General features: G+C 43.0%; 2 protein-coding genes and 1 pseudogene across 5 annotated transcripts; 1 reads left to right on the forward strand and 2 right to left on the reverse strand.

The window, feature by feature from the left end:
- Positions 1-3,593: 3,593 nt before the first annotated feature.
- LOC136512564 (uncharacterized) lies at positions 3,594-7,863 on the reverse strand. Of its 3 annotated transcripts, none has more exons than XM_066506536.1 (12): positions 7,697-7,863; positions 7,348-7,418; positions 6,760-6,888; positions 6,536-6,660; positions 6,126-6,247; positions 5,942-6,024; positions 5,605-5,703; positions 5,218-5,331; positions 4,372-4,560; positions 4,200-4,294; positions 4,010-4,107; positions 3,594-3,780 (listed from the first exon to the last, which is right to left on the reverse strand). In XM_066506536.1, exons 2-12 carry the CDS (start codon positions 7,348-7,350, stop codon positions 3,650-3,652), a joined length of 1,188 nt encoding a protein of 395 aa, XP_066362633.1. In that variant the 5' UTR covers positions 7,351-7,418; positions 7,697-7,863; the 3' UTR covers positions 3,594-3,649. The 3 variants fall into 3 exon arrangements, with proteins under 3 accessions (XP_066362633.1, XP_066362631.1, XP_066362632.1); XM_066506534.1 differs by having other exon boundaries at positions 4,372-4,563; XM_066506535.1 differs by having other exon boundaries at positions 4,372-4,563; positions 7,542-7,863.
- Positions 7,864-9,618: 1,755 nt separating this feature from the next.
- LOC136512710 (eyes absent homolog) lies at positions 9,619-14,390 on the reverse strand. Of its 2 annotated transcripts, XM_066506695.1 has the most exons (7): positions 14,190-14,390; positions 14,022-14,098; positions 12,639-12,888; positions 12,123-12,290; positions 11,260-11,353; positions 10,405-10,560; positions 9,619-10,161 (listed from the first exon to the last, which is right to left on the reverse strand). In XM_066506695.1, the coding sequence occupies exons 3-7, from the start codon at positions 12,879-12,881 to the stop codon at positions 9,911-9,913; spliced, it is 912 nt and encodes a 303-aa protein (XP_066362792.1). In that variant the 5' UTR covers positions 12,882-12,888; positions 14,022-14,098; positions 14,190-14,390; the 3' UTR covers positions 9,619-9,910. The 2 variants fall into 2 exon arrangements, with proteins under 2 accessions (XP_066362792.1, XP_066362791.1); XM_066506694.1 differs by having other exon boundaries at positions 14,022-14,390.
- Positions 14,391-15,866: 1,476 nt separating this feature from the next.
- LOC136510387 (probable pectinesterase/pectinesterase inhibitor 58) lies at positions 15,867-17,317 on the forward strand (annotated as a pseudogene).
- The last annotated feature ends 338 nt before the right edge of the window (positions 17,318-17,655 follow it).

Here is a 17,655-nt window from a genome sequence, read left to right on the forward strand (position 1 = left end):
TCATACCCCCCTTCATAGTACGGCCAAAGGAAAAACAAAGTCCTAAACTACTCTAAGTGTCTCTCAACTCCAGTTGACACTTAGAACTAGTTATCCTTAACCTTGTCGTCCATCATTTGAAAACCGAAACGATTCCCATCGTAGGGGCATGACAACCTCGATTGCCCAGTCGATCTCCATTACCATGACCTAACTTAATTGCCTCTGCAAAACACACGTTAGTCATAGTAATCTTGTATTGACATTAATCACCAAAATCCAACTAGAGGCCTAGATGCTTTCAGTGGGCTCAGACGGATCCTCGTTTTTATCGCTAGATGTTTATTTTAAATTCCGTTGTTTATCATTCCGCACTCTGACATTTGGTACTGTAATAATATAATTTTTAAGAAACTCTGATGTATGAAATGGACAAGTATTGTAACTCGTTCTCATTATTGGATCCTTGGAAAAAATGTGGATCTTTCGGGTTCTCCCTTGGGGTGTGCCCGACGGATACCGCCCGCTGTAGCTTGCTTTCGGGGTGCTTAGTGTCTGGTGGAAGACGAGCACCTCCATAAGCGTGTTATTTCGGGCGGTTCTGCCATAGATCGTCATCGATTTCGTTGAAACTGGTCGGCAACTCGCGGATGTCCTCACCAAGCCGCTCGGACGTCTTCGACTCACGGAGCTGAAGGAGATGATCGGCATGGAAGGGGTACAAAGGATAGCAGTAGGATTAGGGGAAGAATTGTTAGATAATCTACTGTTTTCTTGTATGAACACACATCAAGGGAAGACGGCGTCGAAAAGGCTCCCTGTTGTGGTACTGTAGCCGTTGTAGAGGCAGGCGCCGAACAGCTCACATGTCGTACTGTAGCCACATGCAGGGACAGGCGCAGAAGTCAGTCCTGCTACGTTATCTAGTCACTGTTACAGTAGGGCAGCTGTACTAGGACTACATGGATAGAGTTGTATATATAGTTTGTCACTGCAACTCAACAAAGATGAGTTCAGATTTGCCATCTCCTATACAGGGCTCCGGCCAACGCTGGTGCCTGTACTGTGTGTGTGTATGCTCTGTTCTCCCTCTTCTTCAACCTCTAGCCATAGTATGTGTGGTCGGACAACGCTTGTTCGTGGTCGGCTTAACTAGTGGGTGCTCAGCAACACTAGCGGGTGCTAGACAAGACTGGTGAGTGATCAACTTACCTAAGCCGGTGATTCTGTGGGCTAAAGGACAACACAGCTGTTTTAAGGCTAGCGGTGGTTTTGCTCGAAGGTTTGTTGAGGTAGAAGAAATTAATCGTGCATATATATAACATCCTGGTTCCTGAAAGGGAGTAGCCACGCTTTATCACTTGATTCATGTAACTTTCAATCAAGAACGAGGCATGCATAGATTAAAACAGAGATTGTGGTCACCCAGTTCAAGCATGGCGTCACAAAGAGCAGACAACAGGGCAGGGGTGAGCAAAAAAACACCAGTAGTTCGTAGCAGTGTAGACTGACATGTGATGTGATTCTTGGTTCCTGTTGAATTCTAAGCAGTGTATGTGTAGCCCAAGGTCGTACTGGAGGAGGACTGCATTTGTGGTGACAGAGAAGATATCACGCAGGATCAGTATAAACAGCACATTTATACTGTCACTCATTTCTGCCCATCGAGGAACAAGCTGCGGATCGGATGATGGAGCAGATCATGATACCAGCGCTTGCCAATGCAAGCTTCTCCCTGATCGCCAATGGTGAGGCATCGACAAGAAGAGGTAGTCTAGATAGAGAGACGTAACCAAAGTTAACCCGGATCATTCATATTTCCCAGATTCGGTGGCCCACGTCAATTTGACAGCTGGTATTGTTGGTTAAGGCTTCTTTCTTTGTTTCTTCTACTGCTAGTTTTTTTTTTTCATTCCTTTTTTTCCTGCCATAAAATCTACTACTAATTCTCTTTTAATAAATAAATTGTTATTTCCCTATTTGTTCAGAACTTCAGATCCTTTTTGTTTCCAATAAATACTTGTGGTTCGCTTCTACTCCAGGACAGTACATCAAAATTCATTGTGAAAAAAAACATGTCAAAACATAGACTAATTTTGTTGCATCGATGGCTTCGAATTTAGTGCGAAAAAGAATGCTACCGGAACAAACAGATGGAACAACAGTCATCATCCAATGGAACATTACGGACTAGAACATGTTTTTCAGTGGGTTCAGAGGACACTTTTACGTTTCTTTCTGTTCATAAAAACCAAAGTGTACATTTAATTTGTTTCCCCAAGCAATGATTAATTATCAAACAAAACATATTTTTGTTGTAATAGTACAAGTGAACAATGTTTTTTTTAAAGGACAAGTTAACAATGTTACAAGCTAATGGAAACATGTATGTTAACTGTTTTTTTTTTTTTTGCGAGGTGTGTGTTAACTGTTATAATGAGTTAGAACAAAATCAATAACAAACTAACTAGTGGAACATTTTGTGACTTAGTGGAATATATATTGAACTAGTTTCTCTTTCAAGTTGAAACAGTTTTCTATTGAAGCTAATTTTTTGTTTATTTAAGCCGGAACATCTTTTAGTTCAAGATGGATTTTTTTTTTCATGGAGCTAGAACGACTTTCTCGTGATGCTAAAAATTCCTCTTTATATCTTTTTTTAAAGTAAATTCCTCTTTATATCTTTATAATAAATATTCTAACCTCATAACAAATGTCCGGTTGCAATGGAAAATGTTCCTCTCCATAAAACAAAATTATTCGGCTCAGTAAAAACATGTTCAAATGTTCTAGATAAGATAACAAAAAACTCTTCCTCTCGATCAAAAAAAAAACTCCTTCGAAACACTCTCCTTCTGCCAACGATACTACAACATCCTGGTCATGGCAGGCTAGGCCCAAAACAGATGGTGGGCGCCAGCCACAGGGTCACTCTCTAGTAAACAAGGCTATTGGGCCGAGCATGTTGTGGGCTGGGACGAAGAGATAGAGCATGGGATTTATGGTGATCGGATCATCACATATCTGCAAGTTGCAACCTGCAAGCACAGCCAGTCCAGGCAGCAGCACTGCTTTGGAAGAGAAGAGAGGCTTTTGCAGACCTCGGCTCCAACAGACCAGAGCTCAGTGAGGACAGGGTGGTTAATGGCTGCAACTCTGAACTTCCAGCTACTTGCTTTATTTCTACACCTAGCAACTAGGATGCAACATCAGCCAGTGCTTTGCAATTTGATCATTCGGAACACATCAGCGCTTTGCATGATCGGAAGCAGGATGTTCAGGAGAAGGTTGTGGTGTGTGTGGACTGTGGACAGGTGAGGATCATCACAAGACTGAGCAAGGACTAGTACCTACAGACATCTGGGCTTGGAGGAATTGTGCCTGCGTCAGGAATCCGGCAAACCAGCACACAACAATGTGGAAGCAGGAGCACAAGACACAGTAGCAGCAGGCACAACGACCCTTTCATCTCAGCAAGGCACAGCAAGAATCTCACAACCATTTGCAGGCTTGCAGCCAACACATGTTCCTACACTAAACGCTTTAAGTTCGCTACATCCAGTGGGCTTAACATTTGACAGGCACTCCAGAACAGATGGATGCAAAAAGATCAGTTGGGAAGCCAGCAAAAGGTTTTCTAATCATCAGTCTTTACATCATCATCATTGATTTAACTCAAAGTGAGCATGCTATCCTGCCATCCTCCCGGAACGTATCTCCCTCGCAGCTGCTTAAGAGCTCCCATCTGATCAGCCGATGCTTTTTCAGCAAGGAATACTTGATCCCATATCTTCCTCAGTTCTGAGCATCAATTAGAAGCTTTCATCAAAGGCTGTTTGTGGAACTATTGGACAATAAAAAAATAATAACCTCTATGCACTTTTAACTTGAATCGTCCTAGAAGGACAGCACAACTTACTCACCAATTCCTTTTATGGTTTAATCAGTATATACAAGTCGCACCACTCTAAAAGATAGCCAAACATGATGGGGAAATAAAAAGGAATTCAGTGGCACAAGTTCAACTCACCAGATTTGTGCATGGATGAAAGGCACATGATTATCAAGTCAAAGCGTGGAACTCGAGCCAAATTCTCCAAAATACTGACAGCTAATGCCACATCATCCCTGAGTATGTAAACAATAGTTATGTATAACAAGTTAAAAACCATGGGCCCAGACTGGCATAGGGCAAAAAGACATATAACAAGTGAGCCTACCAGAAAATTGAGGCTGCACACTTCACGATGTCAATAAGAAAAGGTGCAGAAAGTGCGTTCTTGAAAATCTCTGGTAAGCTTGCTGGTGGAATTGACTGCTTGAAAACAAACAGGCAGGAAATTACACATAAAACAATGGTGCCAATAAAAAAATAGGTAGCTAGAAATAAACCTTTAATAACTGTATTTGCTGGGCAGTGTCATCAGAAAGAGCTCTCCAAGAAACTTCAAAGTCATAAGCTGTTTTTGGTGTCTTAATGCTTTTTACAGTGCTGGCCATATACCGTGAAGCAGCACGGGCTGCAAGATCTTGAACTGAAACTTCTGGCCCAGGCTTCTGGTTAGCATCTTGACCTTGGGGCTGCTGAATCAAGTGTTGAAACATGTGACACACAGAAACAGCAATACTTCCAACAAACTGTGTAAAAAAGACACATCTGCGCCATTGCAATTGCAGTAATCTCTTAAAATGTTAAACAACAAACATGGCATTCAATACAGAACTCTTAAGAGTATTGTCAGTTAAACAATAAACATGATCCAGAACCCTTAAGAGAATTCAGTTGTGTATTTCCAGCTTGCAGTGGGTTGCGGTAGGTTCTCTAATCACCCAAACCATCATGCTCCACTCCAATGTGAATAGCACATAGCTCAAAGGTAACTAGCCAGCGGTCTTCTCTTTTCTCATTAAAATGGGAGGCCATCTATTAAAAGCTAGTTAGAACCCGTTTTAAACAAGTACGCAATTTCAAACCTGTTTCGGTTCCAGATTGGTGCGTGAATGTGAGAACTCTAATAAATACATTGCAAGTTATTCTATTATTTAAAGGAGTCAGTTTTTTCAAGCAAAATAAATAAATACACATTGTATCTCGGAAGTATTGCAAGAAAAACTGCCCAAATGATATACCACGTACATCCTAGGTGAACTCTTACTTGCCATGGTATGACAACTAGTACCAACACTGATACCACAGATGGGTATTATAATGGTCAGAAAGGCTACAGAAATAAAGACCTGCATGGTATTGTCATTGATGATTACTCCAGATCCTCCGTTAGACCTGCCGCCTGCACTCTCTCTGATCTTCATTGCATCTCTAACAGGCGGATCAACTTCCATGATAGTGTCCTGTAGAATTATAATCGGACATCAGGTATATATGTTCAACAAAATAAACAAGCAACAGCCTAAACAGATATTCAGTGGAATCAGGAATGCGACCAACTCCTTAAGAAACACAGCAAAGGCCTTGTTCAAAAGGGCAAAGTCATGCCCATGACTTGCACTATGTTTAGGCAATGAAGTTACTAGCAAACTGTATTCAACTGATATTTATTAAACATATCAATTTTCCACAAAAAAATAACTACTATGGCCCTGTATAACTGCAGCTGAACCTACCTTCTGGGAGATGGTCGGTGGGTGAGAAGTGACATCAGCAGTTTTATCAATTCCAGAAACTGCAAGTTTAGCTGGCATTGGAACCTTTTTAGCCATTTTCTGCAGAATTAATAAGCCCATCAGTGTTATTGAGAGGTATAAAAACATTTATAATCTCTGCAGAGATCATCCACATGGTTATGGCACCGAATCACACATAGGCCATGCCATCTCAAAAGCCCATGTTTTGTCATTATTACAGTTCAAATGAGTGAAAGTGAAATGTATAACCAAAGATTAGTAAATTGCTAAAAAACTAAGATGTAAGCTGAAACATTATGAAGTAGAGTTTCTTCACCTCCATGTGCAAAGCTTTTATCTCAGAATACTGCTTCCTTAGCTCTGGATTGTTTGGATCAAGACTGATGGCAAATTCAGCATCTATACACATAATTGGTGTACAATACGGATCAATATTCAGAAAGTAAAAAAATAAAGAGATTAAAAGAAGATAAAGACTTTAGGATTATAGCATGGAATACCATCCATTGCCTCCTTAAGCTTCCCAAGTTCTTTTCGTGCAGTAATTCGGCGTGAGTATGCTTTAATATAGCGATCATCCAGATTCAGAGCTTCAGTGCAATCATCCTCTGCCTCCTTGAATCTGATGAATTCCATATCTATAATATAAGATTTCACCAGAAAAAAAGGTCTTGGAAACATAACTTCCAGGTTCCACAGGACACAGCAGATAGGTAAAAATATATCATAAATAGCACCGATAGCAGACCAAGAATACAGAAAATATGCCTTATTCAACAGTCTCAAATAGCTGGTGACAACCAAAACATGGTTTCAGATTCAATGGAGATGGGATACTTCCACTAAAAGCAGAACAAATGAAGAAACGACATAAGGTGAACTGAATGCATACAGTCTCAGAGTAACTTGCCTTCTTAGTTTAAGATACGCCATAGCTCTATTTGCAAATGTGATTGCTGCAGGAGACAGCCCAATACTTCTGGAATAGCACTCAATAGCATCAGCGAACTTCTTCTGTTTGAAATACTCATTTCCCTGGAACCAAAACACAGGAAACAACAGGTCTAGCTTCACCAAAGCTTGTTTATGCAACAGACTAGGAAGTTGTAACAAAATGGGCCTGGGTATTCCAACCTGCTCCTTTTCCGATGTAGCATCCGGCATCGGTTCGTCGTTTAAGTAGCCTGAGTACTTCATATTGTACAGATCACGGAAACTTTTAGTGGAAGTTCCTGAAGTCCCAGTAGATCTCGCCTTATATTCCTGCAGGGGTATTTTTCACTTTTAAGCCAGAGGTTCAAAATTAGGAGTGCGAAGCTACCATGTCCAGCTCGACAAAAACGGAGTGGGCAAGGCTGCAATAGAAATTGAAGTTTCAAAGAACCAACTACAGATATTAAGTTGAAATTTTGGACACATGTCTTCTCTGGCAATCACATAGAGGATAGACTCCAAGAACTAATGCTTAAAGTTAAAGTCAGATAGTCAGCAAACAACATCTCCACATCAAAAATCTGCATTAGCCCGAAGCACAAAAGGAGACAGTCAATTTATCATTACAAATCTGCATTTGGCACATCCACCGGAGAGACAGTCAATTTATCATTACAAATCCTCATTTGGCACATCCACAGGATTCCACTAGCTATCTAAACCTCTTGACTGAGAGCAACAGTCTCACACTAGTCAATTGAGGAGGGGACAGTCCATGAGTGTTCTTACCATATTGCCGCCGCCTCCTGCTCCAAAATCACAGCCCCAAAACCTTGCGGATTTAGTCACCCAATCAGCCCCTGAAATCCGTACCAAGCAACCAAATATATAAAGGAGGGCTCGTATACATCTTAAGAGAGGAATATCACAGAACCGCCGCACACAGAATCAAACAGAGAAAGAGGAACAAGAGGAAGCATTACGTGGGCGTACGGCGGTGGTGGGCGGAGCTGCCGGCGGCGGGGACGACTCCCGTTCGGATTAGGGGAGGGCGGTGGGCAGTGGGCGGCGGGCGGCGGGGGAGCAGTGCGGCTCAAGGAAGGAAGAAGAAAGAGAGAATAGTTCCAAGTGCTGGTACCTGTGCTGCGCGCCGATAGAGGGCTCCCACGACTCCACGAGCCACGAGGAAGGGCTCAAGGGAGGTGGAGGCGGGTTTCCGTCGCGGAGGGTTCTAGTGGAGTCGAGCCGTCGCCCCCGGCCGTCGGGGAAGAAGAACGCTCGCTGCTGCCTGCTGCTTTCGGGTTGTGGTTGTGGGCTCAGTTTTGAGCACGTGATTTTTCAGCCCAATAACTATACAGTACTGTAGCTTGGAAATGATGAGTAAAAAAAATGCAAAAAATATAAGTAAAATCGTCTACATGTTAAATGATTTTTCTTTATTTTAGAAACCTCGTTCTAAGTTAAAAGTGATATTGGAAGTCGTTCTTCTATTAAATGACTTCTGAGCAATCAACTGACTTTTAGTAGGTAAACAAATTTAAGAAAAATCGTTTCACAGGTAACTATTTTATTTAAAATCGTTTTCCAATAGTACAACTTTTTAAAGTCGTTTAGAAAACGACAATAGGTTAATTTCAATATTTAGCAAGGACATGGTATATTTTTTGTAATTTGCATAAAAAATTGTACTTAAAAATAAAAAAAAATGTTGATGCCACTACTACCAGAACCATCATGTAAAATATTGCCACCATATATACCATTTCTACTTGAAATGATGCATTTTTATATTAGTCAAAGTATCATTTTGTAGACCGTCGTGATTCCCTAAGGGCTCGTTCGGTTATCACGGATCTGCTCCCTGGAATAATTTCTGGCTAAATTGCTTATCTAATTTGTATAAACTTTCATCATCTGAAACAATTCGTGAGGAAATCTAGACTAACCAAACAGGGCCTAATGGATTTACAGCTAGGATCAGATGAAGCTACTATTTAGTGTTTTCTCTTTTTCCTGTCTATTATTAAATCGAATGAAAATGGAAATTTAAGAAAACCTGGATTGCACCCTGCCAGTATATGTACGGGATGTACATGTAGGGCTGGATATCGAGCTAGCTCGGCTCGTTAATATTATGAGCTAGAGAGGTAGCTTGACTCGGCTGGTTACCGAGCTCGAGCTGACTCGTTTAGCTCGTAAGCTACTAAAAAATAGGATACACATGTTTATAATATTTATGCTACATTAATTTCAGAAGGTGACATCCACCATTATACAACCATACATGATTAATACATATCAGGTTCATAAAAAATATCAACCATGCAACATAGTTGGTCCATCCATGATCATGCAGTTCCAGCATACTAATTAGTTGCTTGCCACCATAAACTTAGGAAAGTTCACAGATTCAATGTCAGCATCATCGTCTTCTCCCTAAAAACAATTCATAAAATCAACATTTAAGTACCACAACAATTATAAAATTAAAATTCATATGAAACAGCTAAAAATAAGGATTACATACCAATAGAATAGATGTACACTTTTATGTCAGTATCATCATCTTCTAGATTCATGGTCGTGGACTGATAAGCCTAAGCTCGTTTCAGCTCGTGAGCTGGCTCCTTAAAATAGCGAGCTAGACTTCCAGCTCAACTCGTGAAAAAGTTAAAACGAGCCGAGTCGAGCCAGCCACGAGTCGAGCGAGTTAGCGAGCCGCGAGTATTTTGTCCAGCCCTATGTACACATAACCAATTTATATATTAGCTAAACAAAACTAAATTATTTTTTCCCATAAATTTCATAACCTCAATCTCTGGTCTAACTAGCATAGCTGCAAAGGCATTGCCGCCTGCCTCCTGTGCTGGTGAACTATGAGCTATGTATATCAAAAAAAAAATGTATGGAGTACTATCATGACATTTGGACAGGAGACGGCTACAACATCGCAACACAGTAGCCTAACTTATGGTTCTAACCTCCCAGAATAATGCATGTACCACCTCCTGTTTAAACAAGCGGTCGCATCCACCTATAAACCTAAGAAACATATACACAGAAATTGAAAATGGCAAGTTGGCAATGCACAAAACGGGAAATAACGCCCGGACACAACACACAATTGCCTGAATCACAGTAACATGGAAACACAAGACAGGATCTATGACAACATGGACGAACTAGCAAGACTCTTATTTATCACGCCTGCCTCCTAATTCGCCAAGGTAAAGATCGAGGGAGGACGACATGTTCCTTTCCCACGACATCTCTTTGCTTACAGTTTCCTCAAACAAGGGCTCCATGGGTGCTGGAGGTCAGAGGAGAAAACGGAACCAACATGAATTGTTGGTCAACCATCTTTGCTTGATGACTCGTATATCACATCCATGTAGGTCTGCACTGTGGGTATGTCTAGGCCAGGGAACCTGTGATGGGCTTCAGGGCGGAACTCAATCTTGACGAATGGCCATTTCATGATCTGTGCTGCACTGCACTCTTCGTGCCCGTCACCGATTGCACAGAAGCGGACATTTGGACCATCAAAGCGCTCCTTGATCCATTTGAAGCACTGCAGCTTCCCCACTTCCCATGAGCTGTAAACTGCAAAACACAAGCAAACTGTTAATGCCAACTTCATCTATTTGTTTACAGCTAACCTCATGGACTTTATGTATGGTCTGATTCAAATAATGCAATTAGCAGATAGATTAGTAATGTTGGTTGCCATGGACAACATTTTGTCAAACAGAGAAAGCCAATATCACTGATCTGATTCATGGCTTGCAAAGTGCCATATACAACAGAAAGTAAGTGCTTCAAGGAAAATTGGAGGCATTAGCATACCATTCTCAGACGAGACTACATCATCCAGGTGATACAGCAAACATTTGGCAAGGCTTGGAATCAGCGACCCTGATGTAACTATGCAATTGATGCTTGAAGAGTTGGCAGTAGGTGCTGATGATGATTTGCCCAATGCTTCTTCCAATAGCTTATGAGCTGCATGATAGGAGAATAATGTTAAAGAATCTAATGATAAAAAAGATAAGATTTAAATTAAGTGCAGACACTAGTCCACAAATTTCAGTAAGTTTATGAACCCAACCACAAGCCAAGCTAAATCTACAGTTCAGTGTTTAGACCACCCTTTTTATTGGTGGGGAAAAGGCTATTGGGCTAACAAGCGTGTCAGCAGGGGAGAAAGCTGTGAGCAAGGTAACAGGAGACAGCATGCATGCAAGGATTACACTATTATAAAGAAATAGATATGCTGGATTGGTTGTCAAGCATCAATTCAACTCTAACACAATGAACCCTCCATAGCAATCCAAGTACTTCATGTGTACAGACTAATGGGGAAAAAACAATGGATAAATTCTTCAGTTCGCTAGAAGCAACAATCTCCAGTAAGCTGGACACATATTGTAAAACAGATGAGGTCTATATTCATACTATATTATTATGTAATATTAAGTTCTGGAAGATTGTCCACAGTTGTAAGATCTTATAGCTTAGATGATACTAGCTCATATTTGGTTTCATCAACAAAACTGAAAGACCTAATACTTTTCTCCACTAACTCTAATTAGAAAATCAGAGGCACATCATTTTGGAGATGAAATAAGAAATATGCCTATTGTCAACATCAAGAATAAATAAAAATAATTATAAAAAAAAAACTAGTTCAAATGAGAATACCTGAAGACAGCCAGCCATCAGTATATTTGTCAGTCAAACTGTACTGATCATTGCAGACTTTGACCATGTGTTGGTCCAGAATCTTTTCCAAACCCTGGAAGCACAAAAACAGCCCAATTTAGCAATCACAGACATCCCATTGATAAAAGTACAAAAGCAATAGAATGACATAAGAATAATACAAAAGCAACAGAAAGGTTCTTATCCGATAATAATGTTGCTCTGAAAATATTTCCAGAACTGAATTTTTTGGATCCGATTACTTATCATTACTAAACTATTTTTTTTAAAAAAAATATCCTCATAGAAGGGCCTTTCAGCAATGCATGCTGCCCAGTGAATTCTGTGGAAGGGGACCTTCATATGTTTAGGAGATCAAGCTAGGAAGTTCAGCTGTCCTTAATACTGTAATCTACAAGATGGCAGGCTTTTTTTTGACATATTTCCCGGCTTCCAGCTTATAAGATTATACTCGAAACCCATTTGGCACAGTGTAGCAACTCATAAGTATACAGACAAGTGCATATATATTACACAGAAAACACGGACTCTTATTACCATAGACACACATCTAATTAAATAGGATGTACATTTCATTCTCAAGAAATGAAAAGAGAGTTACAGTAGTTCACTACAAGAGTGATCTGAGCACTGCATCCCGCTATATATTTACAAGGTTTGCTCTTGAATACATTCATAGAGTTCCTGTTGCAAGGTTGTCACGTAACTTTCCATATCAAGCAGAAATGCAATAACATGGACACCATAAAGAGAAAAACAGATACCAAGCTGAATCATCTCATGAAGGAAACCCTTTAAAGAAAATATTGCGAGATAGGGTAATTCTTGTGACAAACTGACACCTTTGCATATTTCTCTCCAATAGCACGATGCCTGTAAGCAAGCTTCTTTTTGTTCGCATCATCATAGGGTGAACTAAAACAGTCAGCCTCAAAATCATATGAGGTCAAGTCTCTCCCATCATCATATTCATTCAAAGCATTGAGATAGGGTTCATTGTAGTTCTCAATCTGCATTAGTGTGAAAATGACCAGATCAGTTGAAAAAAAATAAAGAGATGAGCATAAAAAAGAGAAACAGCATGTCCAAAAATAAGCAGCTAAATGACTTATGCAGAACAGTGAAGGAAACAATAGGCAGTAACTGAGCAGGCAAGCTAGATGAATGATGTGAAGTACAATGTCATGGAAAATTTCATGTACAGGAAAAAATGAAAGTAGCTTTCAAAGGGATAATCCTAACAAATTTGTGTACAATTTTGGTATGTAGTTCTGGAAAATATAAATGGCATATCATTTGTTCATTATCTAATAGGTACTTGGCATGTATGGCAGTACCGAGTTTAGGTGCTAACTGACCTCCTCATAAAAGAAGTGCTCATCACAAAGTTCAAGAATGAGGTTCTCCCATCGCTTCCCTATTTCAGTGCTTTTCTCATGATCCTTGAGGCCGTCAAAAGCCCCAGCATATGAGCCATCCAGAAGTGACTTGAGCAAAATTAGTGTCTCATCCATGTCCCATATGTACACATTCACAGGCTGCTCCGTCACGGCATCAGTTGAAGCTTGGCCAGTAGCCAAAGCAGGAACAGCCTCGTCCATTCCGCTCCTGTTATAAGACCAGACACGTCATGCTGTAATCCAAAATTACAGGCAACTACCTAAAATCACATGATTTCAATTTGGCATATCATGAAAACATGTCCCTGACAGTTACAAAATTACTATTTGTGCACAACATATTATTGCCAGAACATGATATGAGGTGCCATATCTGATAACGGAACTCCAAAAGAAAAGCGATACACAAACCAACCAAAATCAAGGAGGAGATTCTATTTGTCTAGCACTCTATGCAACAATAATTCGTTCTTAGACATATGACAAGACCCGGAAGGGCAGGCCTGGTGCAAGCGGTAGAGTCTTACCGCCTGTGACCGGAAGGTCCCGGGTTCGAGTCGCGGTCTCCTCGCATTGCACAGGCGAGGGTAAGGCTTGCCACTAACACCCTTCCCCAAACCCCGCACAGAGCGGGAGCTCTCTGCACTGGGTACGCCCTTTACATATGACAAGACCCGCCTAACACGACAGATGATAAATGGGCTTCCCTGACAGATACTAACTGATCCGGTCTACTGAATCCCTCCACCCAATTGGCAGCGACCGTGTGCTCCTGACAGCTACAGAATCTACTATTTGTGCACGGCATATTATTGCAAGAACATGATATGGGGCATTGTATCTGATCCTGAAACTCCAAAACCAAAAACGATACACGAGCCCAACAAAAATCAGGAAGGAGCACTTTAACTGTCGGAACATAAGGATGATTCATTTGTCGGCCTAATTCGACAGCATGATAGACTGGATTCGCTGACTAACTAACTGATCCGGTGTACCGAATTCCCCACCAAATAGGCAGTGATCGCTTGTGGACTGATCGCTTCCCTCCATATCCCCAATTGTCCATTCTACTCCACATATCACCACAGAAACATCTGCAGCTGGTTGTGATGCTACAGATGCCATGGCTGAGAAGTAGACTGTCTCACGCCAGGGGGCGGAGCATGTAATGTCCGCCCGATAATTTTCGCGGAAGAATCTTAGTCAGTAGGCATAATAATACATGTATATACTTGTAATCAGATGAGATCCAAATACAAATAACCAAATACTAGCTTACATTAGGGTTTGGGCGCTCAGTTTCGCACAGCGGGTAGGGAAGAGAAGGGGTGGGCATACCTGATGGGTGCTCGTCGCTGGCGAAGTGGCCGACGAAGACCTGGCGAAGGGGAAGGGCTCAACGAAGACCTGGGCACCTGGCGCAGGGATGAGGCGGAGCTTGCTCAGTCGTCGCCGTCAGCAAGAAAGGCGGCGGGAGAGAGAGAGAGAGAGAGAGAGAGAGAGTGCCTAGTCGAGACGCCGGCGGTGATGACTGATGAGACACAGCGAAGTGAGAGGGAGATGCGAATTCGGGAGATAAAATCAGTCAGAGGATGGGGAGGATGAAGATGAACAGCAGCTGCTGCTCTGCTGCCGACGGGAAAGGCAGTTCGTTGCGTTGGAACAAACCTTTTTTTGGTTTTGGTTTTTGGGCAAAAATCCAAACTTTGCCTCGTGAATTCACCACCCCTTTTTCATTTCGCTTTGCCCGTAACGTACGGGAATACAAGAAAGCTCTAGCTGGCGACGGTGACTAGCTTGCCACATCATCCAGCATCCATCCAAAGGTTTAAAGGCCTTGTTTAGTTCGCGAAATTTGGATTTTGGGATTATTGTAGCACCTTCGTTTTTATTTGGCAAATAGTGTCCAAACATTGATTAATTAGGCTTAAAACGTTCGTCTCGCAATTTCCCACCAAACTGTGCAATTAGTTTTTCTTTTCGTCTACATTTAATGCTCCATGCACGGGCCGCAAACATTCGATGTGACAGGTACTGTAGCAACTTTTTGGATTTTGGGGTGGAACTAAACCAGGCCAAAAGCTCCTTTTGCAAACTGTTTGTTATTACGAGGGTTCGTTTAGTTGACCAAATTTTTAGTGAAATGGTACCGTAGCACTTTCGTTATTATTTGACAATTAGTGTCCAATCATAGTCTAATTAGGCTTAAAAGATTCGTCTTCTGAATTTCGTCTAAACTGTATAATTAATTTTATTTTTTATTTATATTTAATGCTTCATGTATGCGTCTAAAGATTCGATGTGACGGAAAATCTTGAAAAATTTTGGGAACTAAACACTACCCAAGAGCACAAGGAAATTCTCATGTATGTACTCAGTACTGTAGTAAATTGCTCCTCACTTTCTATCCGCATGTTCGATTGGCTAGTTCGTATCATTGATGGTTCGTTTATATAAGAGCCAGTTTAGATGCAAATTTTTTTGCAAAATGTTACTGTAGTAGGTTTCGTTGTTATTTGGCAATTAGTGTCCAATCATAGTCTAATTAGGCTTAAAAGATTCGTCTCGTGGATTTCGTCTAAACTGTGTAATTAGTTTTATTTTTATTTATATTTAATGCTTCATGCATACGTCCAAAGATTCGATGTGACGGAGAATCTTGAAAAATTTTGCAAAATTTCTTGGAACTAAACTGGACCTAAGAGAGAAATACTGCTAGTTCACGTAAATAGTATTCATGTGAGGCTGGCCAGCCGATCACGCTGTATATTTTTCTGCGGATCACGCTGTATATTCTTCTGCTCCTCTGTGGGTGCGTTTGGATCGAAGAATCGGTTCAGCTTCTTTTTGTCTAGTGTGAACGCTTAAAGACTTGCTTATTTATCCGAGAGAACTACGCCATAATGAGTATATCTACTAGCGTTGATCGTCGAGCACCGGTGTCACAGCAGCAAGATTAAGAGTTTTTTTATCATTCTTAATTCTTTCTAAATCATTAGTTAAAAATAAGAGTAAAATACACCGGAGGTATATTAATTTTCGGTGAAGTATCATCTAGGTCCATCAACTTTGAAACTATAATTTTTGGTCAATTAACTTTGGTTTGGTATCATCTAAGTCCATCAACTTTAAAACTATTTTTTTTTTCATAAACTTTTAAAATCATTCGCCGCACATCCACGCATGCATGACTCCGGTCTTTGCGCGCGTACAGCAGCCACTGGACCTCCGGCGGGCGGCGCCACGCATGGACCGTCCACGCTGTACCCGCAGAAGTGCGAGCAGAGCCAGAAGGCCGTAGTGAACGACACCTCCGACCCGGAGGACATTTTCAAGGCCGCGCTCAACGTGGTGCTGGACGAGGTCGCCGCCGCCTTCCAGTGGTCCGCGCACATCGGCAAGGGCGCCACGGACAACCTCATCAGGAATGCCATGGACGTGTGCAAGAAGCTCCTCGACGACTCCACCGAGGACCTCAGGGCCATGGCGAGTCTCAAGCCCGAGGACGTGGTGCGCCACGTCAAGGACCTCCGGGTCTGGGTCTCCGGCGTCATGACCTACGTCTACACCTGCGCCGACGGATTCGAGAAGCCCGAGCTCAAGGAGGCCATGAACAAGGTGCTGCAGAACTCCACCGAGCTCAGCAGCAACGCGCTCGCCATCCTCACCCGCCTCGGCGAGCTCCTGCCGGAGGAAGCCAAAGCTCTGAACGCCACCCTGGCGGGTGCGGGGCACGGCCGCCGGCTTCTTGGCTGGCAGATGGGCGAGGCCGAGGAGGTGACCAGGGGCGGCCGCGGGCTTCTGTCCGTCGATGACAAGCTGGGCGAGATCGCGGACGTGGCGAGCGCAAACCGGAAGCTCCTGTCGGACACGCTGGACGAGATTGCCGGCATGTCCCACGGCGCAAACGGCCGGCGCCTGCTTAGCACCTTGTGGTCTCAGATAACCAGCGCCCAGGGAGAGGACGTCCTCGCCCGCCAGAAAAAGCTGGGCGTGTCGCCCGACGACGAGACCGATCACGCTGCCCGGCGCAACCTTCTGTCGACCGAGCTCGAGAGCATCGCCAGCACGTCCGCCGAGGCGAACCGCCAGCTTCTCGCGGCGGAGGAGCTCCCCGACGAGCTAGCCGGCAAGCGCGAGATGCTGTCCCGGACGCTCATGGGGATCGACGAGGCGGCCACCGAGGCCAAGCGCCAGCTTGATGAGGCAACGATGGAGGCCACCATGTCCGGCGGCCATCCTGAGCACAGGGTACTGACTACGGGCCTCATCGGCACGTTCGACGAGATCCAAGACGGGCGTAGCCAGGTGCCGCCCGGCGACTTCCCCAAGTGCACGCGAACCCGCAGTTCTTCCGCAACTGCGAGGTGCTGGGCACCGTGGACTTCATCTTCGGCAACTCGGCGGCGCTGTTCCAGAACTGCCTGATGACGGTGCGCAAGCCTGGGGACAGCCAGTCCAACATGGTGACGGCGCAGGGGCGGACGGACCCAAACATGCCCACGGGCATCGTGCTCCAGGGCTGCCGCATGGTGCTGGAGCAGGCGCTCTTCCCCGTCCGCCTCACGGTCCCCAGCTACCTCGGCCGGCCGTGGAAGGAGTACGCGAGGACGGTGGTGATGCAGAGCACTTGATGTTTGCTGAAGAGCGTACTCCTACTTTTGACGGCACGTACTGAGCGCGTACGCCGGAGGTCCATGGCTGCTGTACGCGCAAAGACAGTAGGCCGGAGCCGACGTGCATGCATGTATGTGTGAACCTGAATCATTTTAAAAGTTCATGGACAAAAAATACAGTTTCAAAGTTGATGGACCTAGATGACACCAAACGAAAGTTAATGGACCCAAAAATGCAATTTCAAAGTTGATGGACCTAGATGACACTTCACCGAAAGTTAATGGACCTTCGGTGTATTTTACTCTAAAAATAACATCACAAAGGTCTTTAAAAGCCATTATATATTGCGACAGGT

This window comes from Miscanthus floridulus, chromosome 16 (assembly GCF_019320115.1).
Source record: "Miscanthus floridulus cultivar M001 chromosome 16, ASM1932011v1, whole genome shotgun sequence".
NCBI lineage: Eukaryota > Viridiplantae > Streptophyta > Magnoliopsida > Poales > Poaceae > Miscanthus > Miscanthus floridulus.

Bases quoted from the DNA above. Each gene is read 5' to 3' on its own strand.
- LOC136512564 (XM_066506534.1), bottom strand. The intron at 6,025-6,125 runs GTATTCCATGCT...TTATGTGTATAG, and splicing joins GCTTAAGGAGGCAATGGATG to ATGCTGAATTTGCCATCAGT. The intron at 5,332-5,604 runs GTAGGTTCAGCT...ATAATTCTACAG, and splicing joins CACCGACCATCTCCCAGAAG to GACACTATCATGGAAGTTGA.
- LOC136512710 (XM_066506695.1), bottom strand. From the start codon at position 12,881: ATGGACGAGGCTGTTCCTGCTTTGGCTACTGGCCAAGCTTCAACTGAT. The intron at 12,291-12,638 runs GTCAGTTAGCAC...ACACTAATGCAG, and splicing joins AGCACTTCTTTTATGAGGAG to ATTGAGAACTACAATGAACC. The intron at 11,354-12,122 runs GTGTCAGTTTGT...TTGTGCTTCCAG, and splicing joins TTGGAGAGAAATATGCAAAG to GGTTTGGAAAAGATTCTGGA.